The 13,204-nt window shown below is 35.4% G+C and overlaps 1 protein-coding gene across 1 annotated transcript; it reads right to left on the reverse strand.

The window, feature by feature from the left end:
• Window positions 1–10,140: 10,140 nt before the first annotated feature.
• On the reverse strand, window positions 10,141–10,773 carry LOC101694312 (PRELI domain-containing protein 2). Its single transcript, XM_013058014.2, has one exon. The coding sequence runs from the start codon at window positions 10,683–10,685 to the stop codon at window positions 10,239–10,241; it is 447 nt and encodes a 148-aa protein (XP_012913468.1). The 5' UTR covers window positions 10,686–10,773; the 3' UTR covers window positions 10,141–10,238.
• Between the last annotated feature and the right edge of the window lie 2,431 nt (window positions 10,774–13,204).

Below are 13,204 nucleotides of genomic sequence, written 5' to 3' on the forward strand. Positions count from 1 at the left end.
CCTCCCTTATGTTTCAGTTATAAGACTTGAAAGTACAAGACAAAGAACTCCAATCCAATGGTTTGAATGAGCACCATAATGGCATTTAAAGGAAGGCCCAAATTATGGCAACCCTGAGGTCCCTGAATACTACAACTCAATAACATCAAAGTAGTTGGACTTTTTCATAATGGTAGAGCAGGGCTTACTGCTCTACCATTATGTAAAAGTCCAACTACTTTCAACCTTCCATATTACCCCTTCATATTTTATGTTTCTCTAATAAATTAACATTTTCTGACATATTCTATATGGGAAACTTACCACTGTATACCACTAAGCTTTAAGCTCTAAGAAGTTAAAGATTTTTAAACATTTTGCTCACTTCCCTATCCCTGAGGACTAGAATAACACTTGCTACATGTTAGTTGCTCAATAAACTTGCTGAATAAATGAATAAATGGATGGCTATAAAAATTAATCAAACATTTTAAGTTGCAAAATGTGAGAAGGTCCTAAAGACCTTAAATATTCAAAGGAAATCATTGATCAAACCTTGCTTTTAAACCTACTCTTTGCATTTAAAATTTTGTTTTTGTCCTTCACAATTGAATGCCCACACAGCCAACGTCAATCCAAGGTTAATCTTATCCAGCACATCCAGTTATATCCATTTTTGTTTTGATTGTGCAAAGCCTACAAAAATTACATTTATCTTTTTGAATTAATTTTATATAAAACCTGAAAAAGCTACAAATATCAGAATAACAGCATAGGCAAATGTTATTAAACAAAGGAGGTAAAAACATTTAAGATGTGTTACTGGTCCAGTAGGCAGTACTTCCATCCAAATAAATTGGAAATCTTCATCAGCAGGTATATGTTTTTAAATTCAGTGTTTGAAAAGTGGTTTGGGAGAATCAGTTATGTTAAGAATGTAAAAATATTGAAAATGCAAAGATGCAAAATGACTGCAGTTTTAAATTTACACCCTATAGATTTCTTCCAAATGGAAACCTTCAGATCGTTTATATATGCCTCAGTGGTTACCAATTTTATGACTACCCTGAAACCTCCCCTAATACCGTCCCTTCAAAGTTGGTAAATTGGGGGTGCCTGGGTGGCTCAGTGGGTTAAAGCCTCTGCCTTCATCTCAGAGCGTGATCCCGGGGTCCTGGAATCGAGCCCCACATCGGGCTCTCCGCTCTTTGGGGAGCCTGCTTTCTCCTCTCTCTCTCTGCCTGCCTCTCTGCCTACTTGTGATCTCTGTCTCTCAAATTTAGAAAAAAAAAAATCTTAAAAAAACAAATAAATAAATTTAAAAGTTTGGTAAATTGGCCTATGATTCCTAAATAGCTGTTCCTCCCTTTCCTGTCCCATCCCACTATGTTATGATGTTCTCTGACCAATGGTGTGTAAATGGGCTTATACATTAAATTTGAGCAGTCATTTTAAAAAGGAGTCAGAAGTTTCTATCAGATCTCTTCTCCATCTATCATATGAAGGGTATCTTCCCAAGATGGGCTCCTCACTGATCTGAATCTTGAGATGGTAAGACTCTTGCAATGGTATCCCATAACAGCTGTGGTAGACACAAACATGTACCATAAGCAATACATAAATGTTTCTTGTAAGAAACATTAAATCTTAGTAAGATTTTTTTGGCTTGTTACTGTGGCAAATAGATCCTGTGACCTGCAGTGATTTCCCACTTTCTCATGTCTCTGTTCCTGCATAATGCCCTGGCTTTGGTGCAGGCTGGCCCTAGTGACTTTCTTCTAATGAATGAATATGGCACAAGAGATGAGAGGCTATCCCTTGCTATCCTATGTATTATGTTATATAATGTGCCTTAGTAAACAAAGGCAAGAGATTTAGTGTAAGCAACCATGATGGAGAACTTCACTTGGCAAGGGACTTCAGATGATCTCTAGAAATGTCAGGATGACTAAGATCTGAAAGCAGTCTCCAGACAATAGCCAGCAAAAACATAGACCCTCAGGCATTTGACCTAAAGTAATGGATTCTGCAAACATCGTAAATGAGCTTGAAGCTGAATCCTTTCCTCATGGGGCCTCCAGATAAGAATGCAGCCAGCCAACATTTTGGTTGTAAGGTAGGTGAGACCCTGAGCCAAGTGCCAGGTAGGTCTTGCCCAGACTCTTAATCCAAAGAAATGATGAGATCAAAACAATGTGTTGTTTTAAGTCACTATGTAAGAGATAATTTGCTATAAAGCAACATAAAACTAAAATAGTTGTCATAGAAAATGCCTACCATCTTCAACAGGCTACCAGAAATGATCTTCCCACTCTATTTCTGAAGCATTTTGTGCCATGATATGTCACTTAGCACTTTTTATCTAGACATCTGTTAATCTTTACATGTTATTTCTAGCTTTCAAATTTCTACTACCCAGGATAGCGCTTTTCATTTTTATTTGCCCAGGTTTAACACATTACTTTTTTTTCTTCTTCTTCTTTTTTAATGTAGGATCCTCACCCAGAATGGAGCCCATTGCAGGGCTGGAACTCATTACTCCAAGACCAAGACCTGGACAGAGATCAAGAGTTAGATGCTTAACAATTGAGCACCCTGGTGCCCTGTAACACATTACTTTTTTTTTTTAAGGTTTTATTTATTTATTTGATAGAGATCACAAGTAGGCGGAGAGGCAGACCAAGAAAGAGGAGGAAGTAGGCGCCCTGCTAAGCAGAGAGCCTGGTGCGGGGCTCCATGCCAGGACCCTGGGATCATGACCTAAGCCGAAGGCAGAGGCTTTAACCCACTAAGCCACCTGGGTGCCCCAACACATTACTTTTAAATGAAATGTATTCAAGTTAAATAATTCAGGAAATTTAAAAGTCTATGTAAGCATTTTGACAATCATAATTTTTGGCATAGTTATTAATATTAATAAATGCATTTGAAAGAAAAATAAATATTTTTTAAAAATAACCCATAATCCCTTTTTATTATTTTAGACTGATCCTCTTTTAGGCTGTATTTTTAGAGTTTTCTGGTAAACAAAATGAAACTACTTACTTCAACTTCTTGTTGCAATTGAGCAAATGATTAATTGTATGGCTTCCTTAAGGTGATTATGTATTGATCTGTGATTCTCTTCCACTTGGTTATAATTTCTCATTAAACTTACATGCCCCTGTTACTGCACTTTCTTTTCACATTGTACAGACTACTATTATTGAATATATTCCACATCACCGTGGAATAATAGGGTCAGTAAAAAAATAAATAATAATGAAATAACTATAGATAATGACTTAAGTAATTGATTACCAAAATTGCTGAATCACGCAATCAACTTGAGAGTAGTTATTTGCCAATGTACCTATGTTATACCAATATATTAGCAGACACCAAGGCTTTGAGCTTGCATCCATTCAAAAAAATGTATTTAAGACTAGACTAGAAGTATGGAATATTTGTGAAGTCCAGAGAGCATAAATCTGATATACTCTGTGTATATATAAGGATTTATTTGCTTATCATTCATCTCTTTTTACTAGAAAGTAAGTTCCATTTAGGGCAGGAGATGTCATCTCCCACTTATTCACTAACGCATATCACAAAGACATAGCACCTCACACTTAACAAATGTTAGAAGAATTAAGGGTTTTATATTATCTTGGCAGTGATAAAATAAACTTAGGGGTGCCTGGGTAGCTCAGGTTAAGTGTCTCTTGATTTCTGCTCAGGTCATGATCTCAGGGTTGTGAGATTGAGCCCTGTGCTGAGTGTGGAGACTGCTTAAAATTCTCTTTCTCCCTCTCCCCTTGCCCCTTTACCCCCATCACTCATAGAACATGCAAGCTCTTGGGGGAAAAAAGAAAGAAAAAAAAAGGGAAAAATAAACACATTAAAGTGAATCATAAAAAACAGGTCTTCTATATTCTGGCCCTCTTGTCCTTCATTCATCTTATACACATGACTTCTTTTTTTTTTATTTTAACCCATAGGCAGCACCAATTGATATAATATGTATGAATATGGATAATATACACAATTAAACAGTTGTTTTGGGGGGGTTTTGGTTTTTTGCATAAGCTGGTTGGGCATGTCCTTAGGATTTTAGATTGTCACTCTATTCTCTGAGAATTTCTTTTTGTCGTGACGCCCAGAGAAGTGGAGGATTCAATGGACTCTTGTCTCTGGGCAATACAGATAAGGACTCCCCTCTTTTTCATGTGTCCTCTCACCATGTCAAAGGCAAGATCTTCCTCCCTGAGGAAAGTTAGAAGAAGAGAACATTGCCCATAGCCACAGCAGCCCTTCCATCATCACAGACATGGGTGGATCTCATTAGGAAAACAGATTTGTTCTTCCTAATGGTGAGATTCTAAAGCTTTGAGGACCAAGGATGGGAGAGGCATGCTTTGTTCTCAGGGTCTATTCTGTCAGTCTCTTGGATCAAGGGTTTTGGTGTAGAGCTAGTAGTTTGCTATCCTTAAGTGTATTTAACACCCTCTTAGGGAGGCATCAAGGTTAAAGGAGCTAAATGTCAGGAGTCTGTGATTTATAATCAATAAAATGTCACTGCAGTTTCTGGCGTGTTCAACAATGATAAACAGGAAGGCTTTTTTTCCATTTTTTTTTTCTTTCTGCAAAATGCAAGGCTGACAGTTGTTGGATATGTAAATTATACTCAGAAAATGTTATTTTCATCTGAGAAATAAATGGCTACTTGAGTAATGAGCCCAAAAGAATGAGTGATGACTGTTCATTTTTGCCTTCCCCATCTTGTAAGCTCTTCTTGAGGAAAAACATACTATCGCTGTTGAAGTAATTACAATTGATGTCTGAGTTACAACAAAAGATAATCCATTTTCTTCTAAGTGACAAAACCAGAGCTGTCAGGAAAAATAGAAGTGCATAGGAATCATGATGGAAAAATAGTATGAAGAGTAAAAATGCTAAATAGTGACTTAAGATCTCTCACTGGATATAGAGGAAGTCACCATATAAAGTATCTGTCTGGTGATATGACCTTTTTTTATTCTAGCAAAGATTAATAGTAAACATTAAAATTATTTTCAAGGTATGTACTCTAAGAAATTCTATCACAGGCTATACTACTTCAATATTTACTGATGCTAAATTAACTAGTGCCACAAAAAACTTTCAAAGATCATGTGAAAAGGTGATTACATCTGTAGTAAGACTATGACCTTATTCATCTCACATCACTGTATAAGTGAAAACAAGGAAATGGAATAAGGATGAAAAATTTCAACCTGAGCTATGGTGTTGGTGGGACATAATACCTATTATTATCTAGTGTCAGGTACTTTGACCATGTGCTGAATGGATTACTGCACAGTCTTCCTCAGAGTCACAAAGCTAGATTATACCTGGTAGGGTGAGACTAGATGTTTTCTTCACAGAAGGTCAGTAAGCAGCCAATGGGGTGAGTTACAAGGCAAAAAACTTGAAACTTGGTAGACCGGTCTTAGATTGAAGAAAATAAAATACTTCCTCTTTACCTGGGTGCAGCCGACGTAACGCCCTAGGAAGGAAAGAGACCCAGAAATCTCTACGGTGCACGAGTTTGTGCATGTTCCTGGGGGCAGCCAAATGATGTGTCCTGGTTGTGCAGGTTCTCTGAAATTCTTTTCTTCAGAGTCTTTCTTATATTCTTCAATGTTCTATAGAATGACCAGTGATCACATCTCTTAAGACTCTTATGGTTACATTTATCCAGTTAGGCTTTATGATTGTGATAATTTATGATTTCCATTAGGCTTCCTGAAACATTCAAAATAACTTCTAATTGCTATTGACAACCTTTTGGACTCTAAGCCATCCAAGGAATGCAGGTTAGAAAAGAAATGATTTCTAAGGTCTCTTGTAGCTCTAAGATCCCATGCTTCCCTGCTTTAGTTTTCCGTGTAGTAAAACACACATATTATGCTTCATATGTGCTAATGTGTCACAATATATATTTATAATATATCACAATATAATAAAATAATATATTATATATTAATAGTATAATATATTGTGATATAATATGTAATATAATAATATAGCACAATATAATAGTTCTAGGTCAGTTGAGGGCATTTGTAGGAAATACAACTAATTCGCACTCTATGCAGACCTAGTCCTCAGCAGGGGTAGCCTGCTCTCCCATGAATTATTCAGCATACTTTGAACCTGTGATGCTGTTCTTTATTCAGTAGAGCATATCAGCTTCCTCAGTCATTTTCATTTTATTCTAGTCCTGATGAGGGATCAGAATTCAACCTCAGCAGCCTCTGTTAATCAGGTAATTCGAGTCTTCTTTCTATATGGGGTCTCGTGCATCACTAATTTCACTAATAATTCTGCAATATGATATGGGATGTATGAACAAATTTGAGTTACAAAAATATTACAAAATAAAATAAAATAAATTATAAAATATACAAAATATAATAAAATAAAATAAAAATTGCAAGCTTTTATATGTCATATGGCTGTATCTGTTCTCTCATTAATTAAAAATTTCATTCTACATATTCTCTATTTTAAAGTAAAACATATTACAGAAAAAAGTGTACACACACACATTACTGCAACAGAACCACCAAGACAGATAAATGAGAAACTAGTGAGAAAGAGACAAGTAAATATGACAACAGAGGTAAACTGTTATCAACTACATATACATAAATTTGCATATGCACACATAAGCATACATTTACATAATTAACACACATACAGACACACACACATTCACATATATATGGCTATCTACTTGGCTTGCTCAGATATCTATTACTCATTGAAGCACAATATATTGTTTGGTGCTGGATTTATGAGAGTAATAGATGGTTATACTCTTCTATGGAGATATTTTATACATTCCCCCCCCAACCCACTCACAGATCCCTTATTCCTCAATTGCCTTGTTTTGCACATCTTTAGTATGAAATTTTAAACTTGGCTGTATATGTAAAAATATGAGTATATTATTTATTCTCTTCTTAAAGAATGAAAATGGCATTTTGTATAAAATTTCTCACAATGAAGTTTACTTAAAAAAGCAAAAAGTCTAGAATTTGACATCAGGATCAAGTAAGCCAAAAGAAGAAGAGATTTCTTGCCCTACATGAGCAGAATGTCCTGGAACACAGCTAGACTTAAGGCATAATAATATCCAGGTTCTCGCGTGATGCTGTTGGAATTCTCCTTATCACTATTAGCTTATCCAGACAGCCTTTTAAAAGACCTCAGAAAAATCTAGATCTATATTTTATCAGTTTATCAACTTCAAAAAAAAATGTCTAATCTGTACTCAAAGTTCAAGCAGATATTTTACAGGAAGATATGTCTGTCGCCTGGTGTGAGTCACATGACAACCCACATGGAAGGAAGGAGCCATGGTCTGCTGCCCCCATGTTACACAGATGGGTTGCTAGAAGTAGAGCTATTTTAGCACTGAGTTAGAAGGAAAGGGGTCAAGGACAAAGACCAAACTGCTAACTTCTAAAGCACCCAGGACAGCAGTAGGCACAATTTTGTGTCTCAGTGAGTCACATGCTTATCGAAATCATTTCTCATATAGTTAATATATTACATACCACTTACATTATTAGAGTTCTGTAAAGCTGTTTTTTAAATAAACAATTAATTTGGACATTCTAAATTTTATATTGTTTTTATCAATTTAGTTACAAAATATTTAAAGTAAAATTATATGTTAAATAAAATAAAATTTAATTAAATTGATGTGTTTCACAAAAGATCGGTTCTTAACAACTTAGGCCAAATTCACAAGGTTTTGTTTTGTTTTGTTTTGTTTTCCTTAAATGGTCTTCAGTTTTTTTAAAAAAAAACTGAGTTTTTAAGATCACTTTGAGTCTCTGTGTAGTGTATCAGCTTATATTATAATTCTAGTATCTTTCGTTTGCTGTAAGAGCTTGGATTAATGTGCAGTTAATAAATCAGAATTTGATATCTGGTAATGTCTAATGAAGACAAAATTGCAAAACACTAGAGCATGAAAAATGGTGATCTATATATTACAGTATGGTCATCAGTTAATAGGTTGAAAAAAAGTACCTATATTTTCATACATTTGAATTGAATTATTATGGATGCTTCTTTTTGAAAAAGTGGAAGAAGTTGTATATAATGGTTCCAGATGACTAATAAATGAACGTATATGTTGCTGTTGATTATCAGAGGAAAAAGAGTAATCTTATAAAGCAACATTATCTAGTATCAGAATGTAAACAAATATAGTGAAACAAATTTTAGAATATTCAGTACAAGTAGACGTCTGAAAAGAAGGGATTTTTTTTTTTTTTACTTTCTTGTATAAGTAACTTTAAAAAATAGTTGGAAAGAACAAAATGTGCTGAATGCTTTCAGTAAGTCTAGGACAATATTATAGGTTTATTCACTAGGGAGACAAAGTTTGATGATTCCTCTATTTCAAATAATTATAAAGGTAAGACATGTAACAGATACTTTCAGAAATTCCACGTTACATTTTCAAGAGAAGCAGAGACTATGAGAGCTTGCTGTACTTGGGCACAGGTAACTTCGGACACTGAAAAGTTGGTGCCCCTGAGGAAAACCTTAGAGCAATGGAGCAGAACTAGTACATGTACACACCCCTCATCCTTTGAACAGAGCATCCTGGAAGGCATTTTCATCTGTTTGGTCTAGAGATATTGAGCCCATATTGCCCATAGCACTGACCTTGATAATGTACCTCTCATTTGCCTTCTCCACTTCCCTCTCTGATGCTTCCCAGGACCTTGCTCTTATTTCCTAAGACCGTCTCTCAAATTAACCACCTGTACTCAAATTCTTGTGTTAAACATAGTGTAGAAAAAGAGTAAAACAACAATTTGGAAACTTTTTATATACCAAAAAGAAACACTGGTCTGTTAGTGCATAGACTGTATTTATGAAAAATAAAGATGTATACTTCGCTTAAATATTATAGGTTTCTTGCATTACTGAATTTCTTGTTTAGGTTTATATTTTTGCTATGGTCTTAAAATCATGTTTGCTTTTTAAATATATTTACACTTTGTTACCTTCAAATAATTACAGTGTATTTTTATTTGAATTATTTTGTTTTTATTGAGTTATAATTGGCATATGATACTATATGTTAATGTCAAGAGTACAAAGTGATTTGATATGTTTATACATTATGAAATGACCACCTCCATAAGTTTAGTTACCCTCTGTCATGATACAATGTTATTATGATATTATCAACTATATTCCCCATGCTGTACATTACATCCCCTTGGTCCATTTATTTTATAACTGAAGTTTGTATCTCCTTATCCCCTTCACCTTTTTTGCCTATCCCCACACCTCCCCCGCCCCCCAGCCTGTTGTCTCCTCTTCAGCAACAACCAGTTTGTTCTGAGTCTGTTTCTGTTTTGTTTGTCCATTTTTTAAAGACTCTGCATTTAAGAAATCATATGGTATTTTCTTTTTCTGACTTATTGCACTTAGTATAATACTCTCTAGGTCCATGCCATTGTTTCAAATGGCAAGATTTCAGTCTTTTTTTATGGCTGAGCAATATTCCATTGTGTGTCCATATGTGTTTGTGTATCTTACATCATTATTCATCTATTGATGGACACTTATGTTGCTTCCATGTCTTGATAATAAATAATGTTACAACTAACATAGAGATAATGTATATCTTTTTGAATTAGTGTTTTCATTTTGGGGGGTTAATACTCAGAAGTGGAATTGCTAGATCAAATAGTAGTTCTATTTCTAACTTTTTTTTTTTTTTTTTTAGGAACCTCCATACTTCTTTTCATAGTCGTTACATCAGTTTACATTCCTACCACTAGTGTATGAGGGTTTCCTTTTCTCCACATCCTCACCAACACTCACTATATTTTGTCTTTTTGATAAGTCATTCTGACTGGTATGTCATTGTGATTTTGATTTTCAATTCCCTGATGACTAGTGATGTACAGGATCTTTCCATGTGCCTGTGGGCCTTTGAAGCCATGTTTTTGTTTTGTTTTTTTTTTTTTTATGGGTTTTTTCCTTTATTTGTAAATCATAAAGACACTGTGCCATAAAAATCCATCTAGAAGGCCTCCTGTCCAAGAGCTTCACACCCTGGCAGGAAGGTCTCCTCTTCTTTAAGCTGCTGACACTGTCTCCTTAAGCCCATTTTTGGAAAACTGCATCAGTGATGGGTTCTGGCCAAGAAGTGATTCTCGAGCAAAAGTAGCACAACACAGGTCCCTGATGATTCTTTATTCGGCTAACGGGGCACCACACTGCTCCTTCAGCAGCATCTCCATTATTCTAATTCCCTTCTGGGCACCCTGTCTTAAGAATGTGCTGGCAAAAGTTTCCAGAATGCAGTTGAGAAAGCCAGCCCCTGTAATTGAAATCCTGCCTCTCTGAATAAACTCCGTCCAATTTGGATTTTCCATACTTTCCCGGAAGACAGACTCTTCCTTCATGGATGCATATTGTGTCCACGTAAGGCAGTGACTCCGAATAGCCATGTTTCTCTCCTGAGGATTGAGCCAGGATTCCTCTTCCAATTGGATACTAAGTACCTTTAAAATGCTCACCTTCCTTAAAATTTCTGGAACCACATTCTGACAGACTGCAATCCTCTTTCTATAGATGATCCCTGTTGACACATCTCTCTTTTCCTCCACGGTTTTCACAGAGATGACATTTTTATCCATGGGGTTGGGATACTTGCGGAGGAAGCTGGCGACCACCTGCTCGAAGGGGTACTTGTACACCTGGCGCACGTCCACCGTGACCCCATCCCCGCACACCCGTGCGGGGCTCTGCCGCCGCCGCGGGCGCCCACACCCGCCCCGCCAAAGGGCGAAGCCATGTTTTAATAAACATTTAATAAACAAAGATAGAATCCCTAAAAATGTGTTATCGTGCCTTTTTAAACAGTGCATATAACCATTCTTATCCCTAGTCACTTTTATCTGATCTCCAGATCTTACATATGGTGATAAAATTTTGATTAAGTTATTTAATATTCAGGATCTAGATTCATAACTATAAAACTGTTAAAATATCTTTTATACTTAATAGCTTTGTGAGAAGGCACCAGGTCACAATACATATTTGCTTCTTCATCATATAAAAAGAGGAATGCTTGACATAATCGAATAACAGGCACTTTCCAGGTTAGTAGTTAGCTCAATATTAAGAAAGCTCCCCTGTTTACTTCACAATGTGAAAAAAATATCTCATCATTAAGCAAGCCCAACCTTCTTTGGTTAATAATATGTAAAAAATGTCATTAATAAGAACGTGTGTATATTTTAGATCCCATAGGGTCACAGTCATGTCTCTGTACAAAGTTCCAAAGACAGGACTTTTGTACAATATCTGTCAACAAATCGATTCCATGTAGGAATAGATATAGACGTTATAGATACAGATGTTATAGGAACAGACATGGTAATATAGCTTCAAATATAAAATGCCTTTGAAGTTGTATAGTAACTCTGGTCTAAAAATCCGATTAAATTACTAATTCTATATCAGAACAACTCTAAACAAATGCATTTGGTCAAATCTTTGCTTAAGAGACAGACTCTTGGCCACAGGAAAAGCCCAGCTGACACCTGACCCTGCCACTAACAATGATAAAGTTTGGTCTGTGATTTATGAAATCCCAGATTATAGGCAGTGATGAACATCACTTTATGGCAGCTTGGAACATTGACAAACGTGAGCATCTCAAAGAAGGAGTATCTTCTTCCATTATAGGCACTGCAGATGAAGTCCGATAGAAGTGAATAGAATGGTTCTTGATTCCTGATCACTGTTTTGCAGGAAGGAAAAGCTACTTAGCCCTAGAAATATACCAAAATTACAAGATCTACTACTGTCCCAGTTCAGACTCCCTAAATAAATGAACCCTGAGAAACTTTAAGTCTGACTCTCTAGCAAAACTCAAAAATAAACTGTCTGCTTATTAACATGTTTTACTTTAATAAATCAGACTTCTGATTATTGGCATTCTAGAAACATATCACCTACTAGTATAAGATCTCCACTAAGCAAAAGAGTATCCTTCACATGAACTAATAGTTATGGTAAAAGATGTCTAGCTCATAAAAATAAAGTATACTCCTTGAATATAGATTCTGGTCTCTCCATAGCATTTTCCATTAAGAGTTGAAGGGTTCCTTAAAGAAATAGCTCATTTTGGGGGCTGTGGGATAGGACATATAAAAGAGGAGTCAGGAATACCTCAAACGACCAGATCAGAAGAATTCTTTTAAAGATAAGAAGGATCAAATCACAATGTCTCAGGCAAACTTGGATGAAGCTACCACAGGGGACATAATTTGAATAGAAATAAAAATAATAGCAACAGATTCACAAGGCAGTTCATGTTAATGCAGAAATAGCATAATTTAAATCATGAAATCCGTGGAATATGATCCCGATTGACTTAATCAATACCTATTACTGAACTGAATATTGTTTAGCATTATTGAAACTAAGTGCAGTCTTTCTGTACAAATGCCATGAAAGTAGTATTGGAATCCCTCATTTTACATTTTTATCCATTTTTTAATGAGTATTGAATAGATCTTGTCTCTAACCTGAGCATTTTCTTTTACCACCTGCATTCCTATGGTTGCAGCCTCTAAGACAAGTACTCTTATCTGAGGAGAGGGCAATGGATAGAAGACATAGTTCAAAATCTGTCATTTTTGAGTTTTCTGACTCTTAAAATATGATTTTATTCTGAAGAATCAGAGATAAATGCAATAATAAAAGTTCACATGTCACTTTACCTCCCACCACCAATATATAGACAGATATTCATAATCATAATGATGATAATTAACTTCATTATTCCATTTTATTTCCCAGTCTGTTGTGACTATGGGTATGTATTTTAAGCATTTCCATAGTTACTTATATTTATCTATACCTGATTCTCATGTCATATGCTAGGAAAATAAAAGCTCCTCAAAAAGGAAATAAAATTATACTGAAACACTGCTAGAGAAAAGGCTTTTAAAAGTACTAAAATGTAATGACATTTAACTAAGCCTTTAAAATCTAAGAGTAGATACTTCAAAGGGAACACACATTTGAGATAAAAATTTACCAAATCTCCTAATGTCTTTTTCCCCTACCACTTGTCACTAGATTTGGGCTGCCAAAAACATCCAAATGCTTTAAATAAATTAGATAAAATGGATGTGTCTTGTCC

The sequence above is a fragment of the Mustela putorius genome, unplaced genomic scaffold, assembly GCF_011764305.1.
Source record: "Mustela putorius furo isolate JIRA1106 unplaced genomic scaffold, ASM1176430v1.1 tig00003859_pilon_pilon_pilon, whole genome shotgun sequence".
Classification (NCBI taxonomy): domain Eukaryota; kingdom Metazoa; phylum Chordata; class Mammalia; order Carnivora; family Mustelidae; genus Mustela; species Mustela putorius.